Source organism: Falco punctatus (assembly GCF_963210335.1).
Source record: "Falco punctatus genome assembly, chromosome: 12".
In the NCBI taxonomy this organism is placed as follows: Eukaryota; Metazoa; Chordata; class Aves; order Falconiformes; family Falconidae; genus Falco; species Falco punctatus.
In genome coordinates, this window is record NC_137592.1 from 21,115,562 (window position 1) to 21,133,448 (window position 17,887).

Here is a 17,887-nt window from a genome sequence, read left to right on the forward strand (position 1 = left end):
CCTCTTCCTGGAATGAAACCTTAGGTGGGTCACAATGCCTCGCTCCAAAGTTATTCTTTATCACTAGAACTGAGTTCCAGCACTCAAGTCCTACATCCATCCCTTCCGTTTCCTCCTCTAATGATTCACCCTGCAAACATACCCACATCATTACCCGCCACCAGGACCCTGTCCTCCCCTCGGACCCATAGCTGGTCCTGTATTTGTCCCAGAAACCCACCTCTCTCTAAAAAAAAAAAATAATCTTCACACACACACACACACTCATACATTCAGTCCATTAAAACAAAAAAAAACCTATGGCAATGCATATCCATGAAAATTATAAACAGCGCAGCTTCTCCCCCCCAGCCTCCATGATGCAAATGTACTAAGAACAAATGGGGCAGAACAGACACTCTAGTAGGGGTATTGCAATCACCATCCTATTCTCTGCTGAAGTGGCCTTGATTTATTTTAGAATTGCAACACTTCTCTAAAGGGCACCACATTATTTACCCCACAAAACACCATACTGGTTTCTCAGCAGTGAGTACAAGGGATGGCTCAATTAGAATAAGTAGATGGATCTCGTTTCCTCCCTGCTCTCTCATCCCACGGACATTACAGAGGCTCAGACAGCTTTACAGTCTAGTGAAAATTCCCCTCCTATCAAAACACGGGTGACTACCCTGATAACTTGCTAATGAATCTAACCTCTTTTTGTTGTTCCCCTTGCTAAAATGTTTACCGAACTTCTAAACTGAGGCAAACTGATTTAGATTATAGCAGAGTGCCACCTAGTGCTAAGCACGCTGGAATCCGAAAGGCATGCTCTTATCTGTAAGAAATTATGGACCAAAAATTAAGTCCTCAGTTACACTGGCAGTATAACGCACTTCCTGAGATCATGCAAGGAAAGCATATGAAATAACAGAGGGGGAGATTATGAAAGAGTGAAATAATTACGTTCTTTGTAAGGTTGAGAAGGCTCTGCCATTAACAAAGCCCTGCAGTTCTTAGGTGACTACGTTTAGACTGTTACACGTGCTCTAGATTTTAGCACGTAACAGGACGTATGCGAATTGAAGAACTAAATGTGACAAAAATATGCTCGAATTACTCCAGAAATGCCCTGAAATGGAGGAGAGGGGCGGGGGGAAAAACCCAAAAAAGTCATGTTCATTTCAAACTTTGCTTTAAGGGATTTATTTTCTGTCCCACCAAGACAAAAGCCAAATCCCTTACTGAAGCGAACACATCACACAGGACCAGGAACACCTTCTGTATTTCAGATGAAAGGCACCTACTGACCCCAGCAAGCATCAGCTGCAATCTTTATATGCCCCACAGCTCCCTGAAGAGACACAAGGTGAAAACTCTGCTTGTGGGCTCTGAAAATGGCCTTAGACATGAACAGAGATGAAGGAGACAAAAGTTTTTGCTCCCTACATGTTTCTAGTGGTGTTTGAAGGGAGATTTTAGGCTGGCAGAGTGTGGGGGCAGGAAGAAGTTCTCTGATAGCTCAAACAGAGATTAAGTATTTCCTAGTGCTAAGCTAGGGAAAGCATTTTCCTGGCCAGGATGATGTTCCCATGCTGCAGACGTTCTCCGAGACCAACAAAGGAAAAATTGAGAAGCGTCAACTTTTAAAAGAAATTTCTTAAACCTTCCACACACCCAACAACAGGTGTTTGTAAAACAAGATTTCCCAGAAAATGATACCCAGACTACAGAAACCTCAGTCCCTTCTCTTGGTGATGGCTACACGTGGTTATGAACAACTGGCTCACACAGTCTGTCGGGGTGGAGCACAGATATTCCCAGGAAAAACACAGGCTGAGGTAAAGTCTATTTGCTGCTCAGTTCTGTCTTCTTCCTTGGGTGTGTTTGAGAGAAAGCTGAGATTGACAGATTTGTTAAGAAAAATACAGCCTATCTTAGGCTAGCAGAAAAGGGCAGAGTGGACTAAGATATAATTCCATGAATTATTCTGAATTATTATTCCGATTCTTTTCTCATCCTGTTTGGTGCTTTCAGACTGCAGCAAAGACATGGAATACCACTTTTGCTGTTGGTGTTTGGAGCCTGTTGTAATTTACAAGTATGGGCTGTGGCATAAAAGTTACCAAATTCTTCTGGTTTAGAGGACAAACAAGATTTCGTAGCTGCTTACTAAATGTTCCCAAATGAGGCAAATACATCCTCGCAGTGCGAGAAATCAGCATGATTCAGGGGTTGCTTTTTCTTTTTTTCTTTGGTTAAAACCATTTGAGTTTGAGAGGGGCAAGACACAAACATGTAGCAATTTGAACCCTTTGCCTGCTGTGCTACTACTGTGTGAACAAAAGCACCCTGAACTACTTTCCTCATGTTGCAACCCAAAGTCCTCTGTTCTGACCCCTAAAGCCTTATCTTGAAAGACAAGAGAGATGCCACCCTGCTGAGACGGTGCCTATTTGTAGCCAGTGGTGGAAGAATTTGGTGCAAGTCCAGCAGCTCATTAGCAGGCAGGGTGTGGAGATGCTTCTGTAAGCTAGTGGTCTGGAGAAGACTTGCTCGTAACCACCCTTTTGAAGCATCAAGCTGGTCTCACCACACACCCTCCCACACCCCAAAGCTTAGGACAGGTGGCTCCAGCTAGGAAAAGTGTTGCATACTTGCATACGGCTCCGTACTGCACTCTGTGTGACAGAGCTCATATCCTACAGATAAATGAAGGTATCATGTTAAGTCTTTAAAAGCAGAATTCCCTTCACTCAAACCCTAAAATATTAAAGACAAAATTGAACTTGAACTGTGGCCGATTCCAATTGCTAAATAAAAAGGAAGGATGCACTCCCACCCTCTTCTCAGCATTATCCCAGCGTCCCCCAGAGAGACTGTATTTTTCACTAACCTCAGCATCTCACCATCTCCAGTACGCTGCAAAAAATGAAACCGCTACAGCTGGCTCAGCTCACTGGTCCTGAGAACGTTCCTGCTTGAGATAGAGAGAGAATTAACTCCATCCTGGTTAGAGTAATTGGCAAAAAGCTCCCTTTCCTCTTACAGGATGCCCAGGTGGAGGCAAAGGGTAGTGCTGCTGTCCCTCACGTTTCCCATTTTACTGAGAAGGGTGTCTCACGATGTGTGGAATGAACCTAGTTCGGCCCAAGTACAACAGGCACAACGTGCTATTTCATCATCTAAGTTCCTGGCCCACATGCCAATTTACCATGGAGAAATTTGTGCATCTTTGCAAGTAAATATCATCATCACCACAACAGCTATTTTTATGTTTTAAAACGTATTATTTAACACAATATTTATCTTTATATAAATATATATATGCACACGTATTTCTGGCAGGGCAGCACACCTCAGCATTACCGAAGTGAGATGCCCTCATTCTACACACAGGGAAACTGAGGCGTAAGGGTGAAGCCCTGTGGCGAAAGTTTGCCCGTTGAGTGGGGAGCAGCACTCTGATGCCACCAGCCGAGGTGCCTGCAGCCAGCCACAGCTATCCCCACGGGTGCCCCGTAGGTGCAATTTGCACTAGGTCAGCCGCCTTCGCTAAGCTGGGACTCTGGTTTAACACAAGGTCACAGTTGCCTGCCCAGGACTCCAGTCTGAAAGGCTGCTCTCCGCTGGGAAGCTGCTGTCCCAACCAAGGACCTTTAAACCCAATGCAGCAGTCAGTGAAGAGTCCCATCTTACAAAACCACACAGACAAAACAAAGGGGCTGAGCCCAAAGGGTCTGCGTGATACCCTGTGATGGAATCCTCCTCCTTGGGTTACTGCATCTGAACCGTTCAGAGCAAAACGCAATGCTCAGCTGTAAAATATTTTCTTTTTGGCAGCTCACAATCTTGTTCCAAAGGCACATGTGAAACACATTCCTGGGTAATCTTGGAGTGAAGTGGGCCAGATGGTAGCAGTCAGATGTGACCCAATTCTTCTTAAGCTCTCATATTTTCAAAGACGTGCGCTTAAAAACCTCATGCTTCTCTCCCACAACGTTATATACATATTTCAGGCCGGGTTTTTTGAGGCGGTCACCAGCACGTACAGAACTGCCACCTTTCAGCTGTGCCCTGGGGACAGGGAGCTGTGCACGTCTGTATCAGAACAAGTCATCCCATCGCAGTTTTCATTCCATCTCTGGTGGATGCGGGGCTATCAGGCAGCCTGCTGGTTTAAGGAGGGTGCGGGAGAGGAAATACTTTCTTCAGACTTTACTGAAGGAAAACAGATAAAAGAGGGATGGAGGTGGAAATTGGTTCCAGTTGTTATATCAGCTGGAGGGGAAGGAATGGTTTTCAAAATGGCCCTACGGCATTTTAGCTTAAGGTTTAGGCTTGTTTTTCTCAGAAAGGCTTTTAAATGGCTGATTCTTGTTCAATTAAACATGCACGCAGGCCCTCCCCTCCTTCTGGAGGGTTTACTTTTTGTTCTTATTTTCTTTTCACGTATCTGGCACGGGCATCCGAGTCATATCCCCAGTGCCTAAATGTTTCAATGTTTCAACATGCACTGCAGTATCGTGGAGCTCAGGGTAAGCCCACGCAGCTGATGCTGCAAAACCCACGGCTGTAGGAGGGCCACCTCCCGGAGCCGGGGAAGGAAAAGTCCCACCAGCCGGGATGGAGACTGGAGCTGACCAGTGCCAGAGTGGGGGTAGGATGGTCCCTGACCCCACGTTGTGCTGGACTATTCACCCACCGCACAGCAGTTTTCGGATGGCAGGTCCGATTTCACGTGCGTATGCAGACAGACCTCTCCATAAACCTTTTCTCCATAAAACTTGACCCTTTCAGTGCTGTCCTCTCTGACAAGAAGCTATTAGCACTCAATCATCACTACTGCGTGTAATCATGGTCCCTTCAGAAAAATAAACCAAATAATTCACTACCAAGTTTGTCTTTTCCAGATTGGAGAGACTCAGGGAGAGTTTCCTATTAATGGCTTTTCCGCCCATCAGGAAAGTTCAGCAAACAAATCAACACATGCCTGCCTCCAAGGGCCTCGGCTGGAAATTTTAAAGGTGCGGTGTCCTAAGAAAACAAAACTAATGTTCAAATGCTGCTGCCTCCAGCCCGCCATGGCAAGCACGCCTTTGGAAGGTCTGTGTGTGGATTTTGGGCTTGGTAGGAAATGCAATGTCATGGAGCTGGGCCCGCAGGTGAACTTTCCTGTGCCCTGCATCCTTGCAGCTGCAGACTGCGTCTGTCCCCCCGCCCCGGGCTGGTCCTGCACAGCCCTCAGCACCCAGCCTCACCTGGACCTGGTAATCGCCAGCATGGCTACACCGAGGCGCAGGGATGCTTGGCTGCCTCGCTTGGTTTGGAAGGTTGACTTCCTCCTTCAGCAAATAAAGCTGAAAGCAAGCAACCTGTGCATTAGAAGCATAATGTATACAGAAGTTTTCAAACTTATACAAACATTTGGTTCTGTATTGTGGATGACCAGATCAAGCAGCTGAATGTAATTTACAAGGCAGAGTTCAGCCTCCCTGGTGGTGGCCGGGTGCAGCTGCTCGCTGTGGAAGGGCTCTCACCCATGTCAAGCACTTCTTCAGCAGCAAGAAGTGCGATGCAAGGATCTGACACCTGCACTTCATCAGTGTGACAATTTTTCATTGTCTGCAAAGACGAGATCAATACCTTTGATTTAATATGTTGCTGAAAGTATCTTGTGGAATTTCACTTGCCCTTCACAGTTTCTTGGCAAAGCTGCTTGCAAGATGGAGACTGAGCTGGAGAGAAGTGTTTGCTCACAAGCCAACATGGCAAAACCCCACAGTTAGTGCTAGCAGGATACCTGCGGCATTCCTTCCCGGAAAACGAGCAGCTTAAACATGAGCCTTATAGACCAGCTACATCAAAATACAACTTGCTAATTAAACAAACAAAAAAAAAAACCTACCAGCAACAAACACCTGTCTTTAAATGTTCTCGAGAGGCAAAATCCTACTTCCACACACTCACAGTCTACTCTCAGCTGAAAACAAGGAAGAAACACCTTTTTGGCCACTGTCCACACTAGAGGTCCTGATGACTGATGCCATTCACCATGGGGTCAAAGTTTTCATAAAGAAGTTAAACAGTTATTAGTTTCTAGCTGCAGCAAAAAGAAATACCACTTGTTCTACAAGTGAATGAGAAAATAAAACCCATGAAAAATATATCCATATTTTTGGAAGACATTTCTTAAGTTAAAAATAACTGTGCGCACTGTTTAGTTTCAGTAAGTACAAGTGTACACAAAGCCCATTTAGGCAATTGAAGCTATAACAAAGGTACTGTAAATTAGTCAAAATATTTAATTAAGAAAGTGCGAAATTAAAAAAAAAATATAATTGCTGAAACTTTTGTAGAAACTTTTGCAAAGCTCTGGGGTTTCCCAAGATACGTGCTGCTCCAACATGAAAAAGGAAAGAGTCTTATTGTGTATGCTCCTGTCTTCACTGGGTACCAGAGTTTTACAGGTCTAAGTTGGGAGGTGTGAGCATCTTTCCATAGAGGCAGATTTTCACCTGCTGGTAAGAAAGGCAGCAACACAGCTGGTTATCAGTCCAGCTTTAATTTATACTGACATGGTGGTCAGAGATGAATAAGGGGCACTATAGCACAACTGAAACAACAGGGCTGGCCATTGCTATAAACCAGAATATCCCAGGATCTCATAGTCAGACGTGGCCTGTATAACAGATGGGATGTTCAGAGGAAAATGGGAAGGCAAAGTTGAAAAGCTTAGGCTTGAATATCTAATTCCTCAATGGCAATGTGTTTCCTTTAAGCGCAATGGTCAAATGAACCATTATATATTTCTGTACGTTAAGGAAAGTGCCAATGCAGAGCCACAGAATATCTGAGGGATGGAAGATCTTCAGAACCTGCTTGAATAGAAAAGCAAAATAATGAAATCCAGGTCTCCTGGAGCGTGCAGCTGAGGGCGAGGGCACGATTTCTGTGGAACAGAGAATTTCTATCCACATACTGACTCTACGAGCTCTTTTTAAATGGAACAACATCCCCAGATAAGTATGTCTAATTCTAATGGCCACAGACTGAAAAAGCACTAAAAAAAATGGTTAAAAATAATCAGTGAGAAAAATCCTTCAGGAAATTCTGCTTTGTAACAAGTTTTGACAAAGCATAACATACTATTTGCATAACATACTATTGCCTTTTCTCTACTAGAATATAAAAGAACCTTTTTAAAGTTCAAATTCTTGTAGTTTAGAGAATGAGAATGACAACACCACTGTCTAGCCTGCAATGTGCTGTGTGGTGAGCACACTCCTTTGCTAAGAAAAGTAGGATGACCCATCCATGCAAATCCCCTTTTACAGCTTTCTCCTTCCTTCCAGTTTTCAAATTACTCAAGAAATGTATCATTATTTCCTAGAATACACCCACTACTGAATTAACCTGGCTGCCTATACCCGTGTCTGGAGACTACTTGGTTGTTATGATTAAGAAAATTAAGCGGTGCACCCCCTTTTTCGTTGTGTCAGTCACACGAGCCCACGTATTTCCTTCCTCTAATCGACGCTCAGAGTCACCTTTCCACTTCAAAGCTTAAACTTGCACCTGTGAAATTTCTTATGTGAATATTTGTTGATGCTAGCTTAAAATTTTCCTGGTGTGAAGTATTCACCATAAGAAGGGAAGGATCTTGAGCTTTTTCTAAATGAATGTCAACAAAAAGCCCCAAGTTCATGTGCGGCCCTACAGGTCAGGAAGGAAGAGTTGTCTTCATCTTCATATGTGGTCAGTGGCTGGTGCATGAGAGTCAAGGAAAAACAAGTGTCAGCATCGCTCAGCCAAAGCAACTGCTAAGGGCAAACAAGTCTAATAACCATGTCTGCACACCTGCACTATGGTATACCTTTACTGCACTTGGCTTTTATTTGCCATTACAGTTTCAATCGGCTTTTTCTCACTACTATATTCAGTAACTGTGGAGCCTCACCATTGTAATGTTTCATCAGAGCATCAGCAGTAGCTTGATCGATTTTGGATCACAGGAGGAAAAAAATGGTGCATTTTATTACTGTTTAAACGCAGCTCTGCCCTGAGAATCACTCTGAACTGGAACTCCTTGAGAACTACCAGCAACAATCCTTATGGAGGGCCTTTGAAAATTTGCAGGAAGAAGGGAAAACAAACAAATTAGGTTAAGGATTACAGAAAAGTCGCATGTTGGGCTGATCAAAAACTTGCTTATTCTTTTGCACATGATATTCATTCCCTCCATCTCATGTACATTTCATTAAATACATATTTTACAGAGACAGGGCAGGACAGATGTGCAGCAAGGACATGTGCACAGCGCACGGTACCCCCAGGCCAAGCTCTCTGCGTATGCAACTTCATGCAGATATATCCAGCCTGAAACTTGTGAGCCACTTCCCATGGATTTCAGTGAGACAAGTCTCTACAAATGTTTTCAATTCAGCAAAAAGTTAGACTGTCAAGTAAGCAGTTTGTGGCAGCTCTCCCCATCTGCAGGCCTCCCCCTGTGCACCCTTCCCGCGGGGTGATTCTTGGGGAGATAGTGCATGCAGTGGGGAAATATTATAGTTGGCAATAATTTGGGAACCAAAAATGGGATATGGCCCATAGCTCCCCCATGCCTTTTCTTATAGCGGAGCTAAACCAGAATTTCTCTCACGCCATCTGTGACATTAGTCAGGCTCCAAAGAGACAGGGGTAACGTGGAAATAAGCTCTCCAGCCAAACCTGCGGCAGGCTTTGTGACAAGGTGTTCCTTCACCCATTTCTGGTCAAACAGATTTAAATCCATAAAAGAATGAAGAAAAAGAAAGCAAAGATCAAAGCAGTAAATGAGAATGCTGCATATGAAAACCTCTTACCCTCCTCTCTGAGAAACTCACGGGTTGCGATAGCCTGCGTGCTGCCGCTAAACTGAAAACACTCCAGGAGAAAGCAATCCATGGAAATGAAACTGCTCCAGGAATATCACACGGGTTGGTAAGGATGACGTGCCACAGCACAGTGCTCTACCAAACCCCAGGGAGACCTCGGTGGCATTCTGTAAGCCCCCGTGGGCTGGAGAGCCCTGCACAGCCCCACCCCACCGGTCCCCTAAGGGTACGCACTTACGTACGTACACAGCCAGCCTATTCCGTCTGTAACTGCAACAGTGGCAGAGGGTAACTTCATCTCGGCAGCTGAAGCCTTAACCAAAATTTCCAGAAGACAGGAGGCCTGTGCGAGTCGCAGCCGTTCCCCTCTTTGATGTGCAGGGAGTCAGACTCCCATTTAATCACTGGAAATACCGTGGAAAGCCGTCATGTTCTTAAAGAGAAAATCAATTTTGAAACATTCTGTATAATCGAATAAAAAAAACCATCAGAGCAAGAAGCCTGCTCAGGGAAAGATGTTTCAGACGCACAGCTCTAGGAAGGCTTCTGACAGGGTGATTTGGATGATAACTATTCGTGGAGTTTGTTTGGGTTTTTTTTCATAGAGAATTACTGACTCTAATTCAAAATACTCCAATATAAGCAGAACTTAGGTGTGTACACACACACAAAATATAACGTAAGCAGATTTCTATGGTCCCAGCAAAGAGTGGAATGGATATCTTTCTTGAAAAATCCCTCCTAGCTATGCTTTTTTGAAACTTTAAAATGCTTCACACCCATTTCCCTCCCAGCCGGCAGAAAATCCACGGGACTGCAGATCTCCTGATTTGTGAATCAATCTGAAAAATACATTGCAACTTTTGATGTAAGAAGCCCAGCTTCACACATTCAATTGACATTTAATTTTCCATTTGCCAAACTTGGGGGAAATGGGATCCTTTCAAGAGCCCTGTCTGCCCTACAGCTATTTCAAGTCAAACATCTGTGACAAATCTCTGTTTAGCATCAGCAATGTAGGATACCTGTGCACGGACAAGATGATGACTGCTCTCTCCACTCTTAATTCTGCATTGTCCAGTTCTTCAAGGAAAAATTCTAATCAATGCAGTGCTGAAAACAAGGTTTTCCACAGAAATTCTGCCTGTGGTAGAATCTGCAGCATCACTAGAAAAGAGGGAGCCCACTCACAGTGGGGGTGCAGCTTGTACCCACCTCTGGACCAGAAGAAACATAGTAAGAGCAATTTTGCCACAGTTATACCTCCTCTGTACACACACTACATAGCTCTGTTTGCTCCCTCTTCCTCCACTGTCAAATGGAAAACTTTTTTTCCCCGCTGCCCTCCTAAAGCCAAAAGCTTTAGCTGGTATTTTGTGGGTTTGTTTTTGTTTTGTTTTGTTTTCCTGAGGTATGAGGCAAGCCTCCAGGCCTCTCTGATATGGCAGTAACACCAGTTTTGTTCCATGTTCCTTTTACCTAGGATCTCAGTTAGTTTTTTCAGTTCCCAATTCTGCTGTCTGTGTCCACAAAACACCGGAGACACTAATTTACAGAATTCAAAATACTAGGGATTTTTGGACCTACATACTGGATAGCATTTGCAGCTGTATCCCTTGTCTGATGCAGACAGCTTAAGACTTTCCTTCTCCATGACTTTCCCGTATGCAGCAGTTACGGATGCAGAAGAAAGTGTGACGGGACTTCAGAGAAACTAAAATGAAAAATCACTGCCCGAGCAAGGACCGATTTCTTCTTTGATAGAGTGGTAGGGGCTAAAAGGGGACACACACAGCACTAACTGGAATGACAAGACAGTGTATTTCAAGGAAGCTGAAATAAATTCTGAAGCAGCATTAAAAGTGGACGTCACCTCCTGCTTTTAGCCTGGGAGGGCAGCGATGGACACAGGTTGGAGAGCGTGCTGCGTGACAAGGACGATCCGGAGCAAGGTCGACTGGCAAAACAAGTGATGCATGACAAACATCGAATTACCGAAACATTCTGCAATAGGGAACAGAGTATCTCAAGAGCTATCCGGAACACTTATTTGGCTACCGTACAAAAGCATGTTCTAGAAATAGTAACTAAAAGGTACTTTATCAAAAAATAAATCTGGGACAATGCAACTGACTACACTTCAGTCAGTCTTTAAGGATTTATAGAAAGTGCTTTTTTACAGTTGTCCCAAAGAACCAAAGCAGTGTGGCGGTTATCAGAGAGCAAAATACCGTGAGACACACAGAGCTACGCAGCGGCGAGGCGCGGACCTTGCTGACTCCGCGGGAGATCATTCACCTGGTGAGAGCTGGGAAGAGGCGCCTTCCAAAGAGGATACTGGGCTGTAAGCCCCACCACTTCAGTCACAAGGACACGCATACCCCTTCAGGATGTACACTCTTTCCAGATTTTGGTTTGTTAGTGAAACTTTTTGGAAAAAAGAACTGTTTTCTAGAATTGTTTAAAATAAAACCCAGGCAAAATCTCCATCAACTTCTTTGTTCTCAAAACTACCTTGTAACCACCCAGTACATCTAACAGAAGCAGTGAAAACTTTTCTAGGTTTTAGCATACAGACAAAACCTAACAGAGGGCAATCTTGGGTGTGAAGTGGGGAAAAAAATTCTTTTTATTATTTTCTTTGATTTCTTTTTTATCAGTGGATAATTAAAAAAAAAAAAAAAGAATGTCTCCTTGGTCCCTTCAAATTAATTCATTCATTTTGATACAGTGCCTTAAGCACAGCATTAGGTTTTTGTTTCAGTTTGATTTTTCCCTTCCTTCTCCCATGGTAACCAGGGCCGTCCCCTAGAGTCCCTCCTCAACGGGGCATTTCATCCCCCTCCCTGCAGCGCTCCCCAACACGCTCAGCCCTGCAGGAGCCAGCCGAGCTTCCCCATTGTCAAGTTTTTCTCGAGGGATCTGAGGTCCGTGCTCAGTTTAAGGTAACTATGCAAATTTAAGGTGATGAGCTTGGCAGAGCTCTGAAGGGGCTTTTCATTTATCTGGAAGTGTCCTGTGTTTGCGAAATGTTGCTTAGGGTACTTTAACCTTTAGGGGATGTGCCAGGAGCTTCAGCTCAGTCCATCCAGATGGAGGGGGACAGCCAGACCTGCACAGAAGGGTACCGGGGACCCAACCTAGGAAACAGCTCTGGTACAACCACTGTCCCACCACTGCGCCTCCTCTCCCAGTCCTCTTGCCTTGCTGGGAATGCTTTTTTCCCCTGGGCTCCTAAAACTTCTTAATTCACGGCGGTGTGAAGTCATCCATGCTTCTCTCAAAGGCCTTGAGCAGCTGTATGTTTGATGCTTGCATATGTGTGTATGCACACAAGGACAGGCCATGCACATTAAATACATTGAGACATGTACACTGCCCAGTCTTCTAAAATGCATAATCCTGCTCTAAGCAGTTTTTCATTCTCAGTTGATTAAAGTATTAGTACATAAAACATCTGTCAGAAATAAAGATTAGGCAATGGGCTCAGACTTGTTCAGGAGGAAAGCAAACAAGCAGCACAAATACCACACAAGTAAAAATCCATCTCATGCAGTATTAATCCTTTCATTGCCAGGAACCAACATTTTATTAGCATGAGGCAGCAGAAAGGAGAATTTGTTTGGCTCGGCCAAGCTTAAATTTTACAAGGACATTCTATCCTGATTGAACTGAAATACTGCACTGAACTGAAGGAAATATAAGAGGGTGTTATACATCTTACGGGGTGGCACAAAGTAGAAAATACAACATATTGTTTAGCGTAGACTATAATCAATATATCAATCAAAATTTAATTTTTGCCTTATTTTCAGAGACAAACCCAGAATCTATGCGTTCCAGGCATGAATAAAAATAAGAGGCTGGAACTCGACAAGTATCATATGCAAAAACTAGTAATAGTTATGAAAATTACAGTCAGATCAAACCCAAGAAACGCTTGGTTCATCATTACCCATCCACACACCCAGCCACTTCCTGACCTATCCTGGAGCTTCTATGAGGAAAAAAACCCACCAAAGCATGTGGCCATATCCTTAAAAGTGCCATTTCTATGTAAAGCCCAAGTAAGACCACTTTGCAGGGCATGCACCCAATACGGACACACGCTGCAAGAATCCATAAGCTTTGCATTTCCTAACATTTTTACCATGCAACCTATACGAAAATTTTAATGCAGAATTTTCTATTTAAATTTTCAATAGTGTAAAATGGGATGATCCTACAGCTTTACGCCTTCAGTGGAACTTCCAACCAGAACTTCAGCTCCATGTGACAAACACCAACGGTGCAGCTACCTAAAACGACAGCAGATTCTGCTGTCCCAAATAAAAGTGGGCACTTGAAGCCCTATCCTGCCTCCACCATGAGGGAGGTTCACAGAAGACCAGCTTACCTACTCTTCAGAGAGACTCCTGCCTTACCGAGCATCCCAGGAAAAGAGGTAGCAAAAACCTTGAGCTAAATCTGGAGAGAAAGGGAGCAGAGCCTAGAAAAGCACAGCACTGCACAGATGCCCCCAGGGCAAAGCAGTTCATGATGTTGCGGGTGTGCTGGAAACAGCACAGCATGACCTTGGGACACCTCCCTGTTGCTCAGGTTAGAATAGCAGCATTCTCCTGACAATGTGGTGGAAAATAAGAGTCACTGAAGTTTCCAGTCAAAGTCAGGGGGTAGCAATGATGGTTTTTTGTTGGGTTTTTAATTTAAGCAAGGATAAACATGAGGTATTTGTCTAACTTGCAGGTTTCCTTCTCTGCCCCACCCTCTCCCTTTGTCAAGAACACTGAAACCAGCTGCAAGAAATGGAGATGATTCAAAGCCTATTGTTTTTTTTTAAAGACTGAGAATCTTTCACAAGGAATATATTCAACATATTGTGACCTTCTGCATCTGCAATTGGACAGAGACTATCAGGAATGTGGAAGCATCACAGTATTTAACATGTTATATCCAAAATAAGCTTGTACTTTTCACTTGACTTGCAGAAGAAAGCTTCTGGCAGAACCCTGAAAGGCAGACTGCGCTTCACACCAGGACAAAACGCCTATTTGTAATCCCCTGCTGCCCATCAATCACCTACAGGAGGACAATGCTAGTAGGCTATTAATCAAAAATGGAAAAGGGGAATGTCATAAAACTTTTGAAAAGTAAACAAGGTCGATACTTAGGAGTGCCAGCATTATGAATAATGCTGAATTAGCTTCTTTTTAGGCAGTCTGGGAGGTTATCAAAAATGCACAAGTTAAAAAGGTTCTTCCAAAATCATAGACCCAGACATTGCAACTGTATCACAGCATCCACTTTATATACAGAAGGAACCAGAACAGACATGGAGAAAAGACACTGCAACACATTATTTTGATTATTTTAATCTTCAAAATTTTCTGCCTTGAGACAGGAATGCATGATAGATAGAAATGGCTCAAACATCTTCACATGAAACACTCTTAATCATAATTCATTCACAATTATTTTTCTAAAACATCTACAGTTACATAATCCCACCCATTTCCATCCATTATCACAGATTTAATTATTTGTTAAACAGTAGTTGCCAGCAATTGAAAGCTGTAAGGCTTTTTGCATATTAGTAGAATCTTCGGAACTACAAACACAAGAATATCACAACTATAACTCTCACTTTACATGGCAACCCCAGGTGACAGGTGTTCCAAAAAGAAATGTGTTGCTTATGTGGAGTTCATAAAAATGACAGAGAGAGAGCTCTGTGCCTTGTTAGCTCTAAAATCCTTTCTCCTTTACTAAGATTATTTGCTAAACCTACAGCATATTCCTCATTTGGAACCAAGAACTTTGACGAGTTTTATCTTCCATTGCTCCTGTTTGGCAAATTTGCGAGTCAGGCAAACGAGAGCTCTCCAGTAAAACCCTATGTACAGAGCACAGTTTAAACAGATGGGTTGCTTGGAATCCATATCTCCCTCCATCTGAAGGGAACTACTTTGAGGTTTTCTGGAACTGTTGTAAACAAGAGGATATTCTTTTTATATATATGTGTGTATATATATATTTATATATTTAATATATAAATGTTCTAAATGTCCTTTGGGAGTCCATTTGTTTTTGTCTTTCCAAATGATGACTAAATACCTGATCTGTAGCATTTCTCCTGAGAAGATACTAGTAAGGGAATGACAGTTTTGATGCACTTTGGAATGGCACAATCACGTAAACGCTTGCACAATTAAGACTTATGAACTCATCCAAAGTTTCTAAACATGATATTCTAACTAAGAACTAAAATACAAGCACAATGCAGCAAGTTAAAAAAGAAAATTCTATGTAATCAAAATATAAACAAGTACATAGGAAATGGATATCTGTCAGTAAATCTATATCTTTTTAAAGTAGGAAACATATGCACTTTAGAAAAAAATGTAGCTATCTGACAAACTTTGTAAAAAAAAGTACTTTCCAAATGCATAACAAATGCCAAGATATCCCGTAACTGGCCAGGTATAGCCACATGAGAGCTGCATGGCTTAGAGCAACCCAGGGAGGGGTGGGAGGAAAAAAAAAAAAATCACAAAAACAATAGATCAGCAAGTCTAGGAAAAAAAATAAAATCACATCATCATCATCTAAATTACTGTATGCTTATATCACAACTGCTAAAGGAGCTGGGGGCCGGGGGGGGAAGTAAGATTGCAGTTTAATGATTCTTAAGAGTTACCTCTAAAAATTCAGAAGAAAACTATCAACTTAATATACTAATCCTAAGCACCAATTTAATAATTTAAATTAATTGTATTTATATTTCTCCTACTAGGGATGGAGCAAGTTCTGCTTGAAGGCTTGAAGTTTAACTCTGGAGCCCATCTGACTTCTGTGTACTTGCCATGCTTCCTCTGCCGTTCACATCAAAGTCACTGTAAAGATTCTCTTTAAGTTTCAGACTCTCTAGGCAAGCAATTCTTTGAAGAGACAATTACGTCCTACAGTTTAAATCAACTTTCAAGTCACGAAAAGTGAAACATGCCTGTATTTGGTTAGTCTGTTATTAAATATTCTATGAAAATGGAACAGCCGACAACATTCCTCGACAGGATTTGCCTTAGAACTAGCAGCACCCAGGGCAGACCAACTGCGAACACATCCAGACTCCACTAGGAATTAGTAGTGTTAGAAAATTGCATATGTGTTAGATCAAGAAGGCATTGCCATACACATGGCACTGTTATGTTGTTTTCTCTTTTTTTTTTTCTTAATGAGAAAAATAGAAACAACAAAGGAAAACAGCCCTAGAAAAAGCTTTTTGGTTGTTTTTTTCTGTTTTGTTTGTCTTTGCACCTGGAAAAAGCAGCACAGTACTCCCCAGCTGGAACAGCTCAGTGCTTCCCATCAGCTTAGTTCTTTCAGAAAGCATTTTCACATGGTTAAAGTGGTCTACTTCAGCTAATTCTCAGAGCGAACTTTTTTTCCAGTATGTATTTCATGCCACTTCCTGACACAGCAATTTCAGAACTGAAATGGATCTATGGTAATGTCCACTACTAACTCTGACCAGATCTTGACACAGACCATCAAGCCAGGCCCTTGGGATGGTTCCACACATCGAACTGAAGCTCAGACTAAAAAAAATAATCTCACTGAAACTCAAAAGCTGGAGTGGTCATGAATCTCAGCTACTTTTCCCTATTTGAACCCTCACCCGGTAATGAAAGCACGCACACCAAGGGAAAATGACAACTGCCTGAGCTGGGAGCATTAAGACACCGGTGAGTTATCTTGCTGCTCTTCAGTGACTGTGGATTCGCTGTGCTCCTCGCTCATCTCGTTGGAAGGCTCCTCATAGCCTGGTTCAGCAGGATCCAGGCTGCTCCCTTCACTTTGCTCCTCGCTTTGCTCTTCGCTGGCCTCCACAGACTGCTCCAAGTTGCTCTCCAAAGAAGCCGGAGAGCTGCCAGTTACACTTTCATTTTGGTTCATTTCGTTAAAAGGCTGTGGGAGAGGTGCAGGAGACTGTACAACGTTTTCACTGGCAGGGATGGGCACTTTGGTTGCACTGATGTCTACGACAATGTCATTCTGTGGTAGAGTTACCTTCTCCACAAGTTTCCACTGAATAATACTCATGTCTTTCCCTCCAGTTGAAATCAAGTGACCATCGCTATGCGTGAAGCTGACATTTGTCACATGACTACTGTGAGCGCTGTATTTGTGGCTTGGAGCCTATTGAAAACAAGCAGAAACGTAAATCACATGCTTGACTAGAAGAGCACATGATACCGAAATCTAGAACTCCTATTATTTTTGCTTAGCCCTCAAGAAGAAAGCTCTTAATTCACATAGGAGTAAAGAACTATACTCATATTAGGTTTTCCCCCACAAGACAGCCTCTCTTCTTAAGGCTTGCAACTTGGGACAGACTTTATGCAAAAAGTCATGGACAACACCAAGGCTAGTGAACAGAAAGCATCAAGCAAGCCTCTGCTCCAGAACTTTAGGAAAATTATTGCCACTTCCCTTTTAGGCATATTATCTTTTCTATTTTATATATAAACTTAATGGAGAAAACCATGCCTTTGTCTCTAGCACTGTTCTCAGATATAAACGAGCTATTTAGCTGCCAGGTTCTGAAACGACCAAGCTGGAACAGGTGCCTGGCAATGAAAGCTTCATGCAATGCAAACAAGCACACAGACTAGACTGGTCTAGACTTACCTTTGGCTTGGAACAGGGATACTGAAAGAGATGGACCTTACAAAAATCATCAGCAACTGCTATCACTTTTCGGTTATGGGATCTAACAAGGGCGTTTATGTCTGTTCCATCTGATCCTTCGGGCCAAACTCCTAGGAGAGAGTAGAGCAGATACTTAGTGACGGTAGCTTTAGAAACAAATTAAAAGAGAATTCATAAACAAAAATGAACTCTATAAAGCTGTGGGAAAAGGCAAGCTTAACAAAAGGTAAATAAGACATTCAACTGGAAAATGGAATATGCATTGCATTAAATGTCATTAATATTTTGCTACTCTAATGCCACTCCCCCACGCCATTCCC

At 42.9% G+C, this 17,887-nt stretch overlaps 1 protein-coding gene across 7 annotated transcripts in view; it reads right to left on the minus strand.

Moving 5' to 3' along the window:
* Positions 1 to 14,214: 14,214 nt before the first annotated feature.
* The window catches only part of EML4 (EMAP like 4), a 163,460-nt gene continuing 159,787 nt past the window's right edge, over positions 14,215 to 17,887 (minus strand). For all 7 annotated transcript variants that reach the window (XM_080408408.1, XM_080408406.1, XM_080408407.1 and 4 more), the window contains 2 exons: positions 17,547 to 17,677; positions 14,215 to 17,054 (listed from right to left, as the gene is read on the minus strand). In XM_080408408.1, the coding sequence (XP_080264534.1) occupies positions 16,590 to 17,054; positions 17,547 to 17,677 (596 nt within the window). In that variant the 3' untranslated portion in view covers positions 14,215 to 16,589. The remainder of the gene's footprint in view (positions 17,055 to 17,546; positions 17,678 to 17,887) is intronic.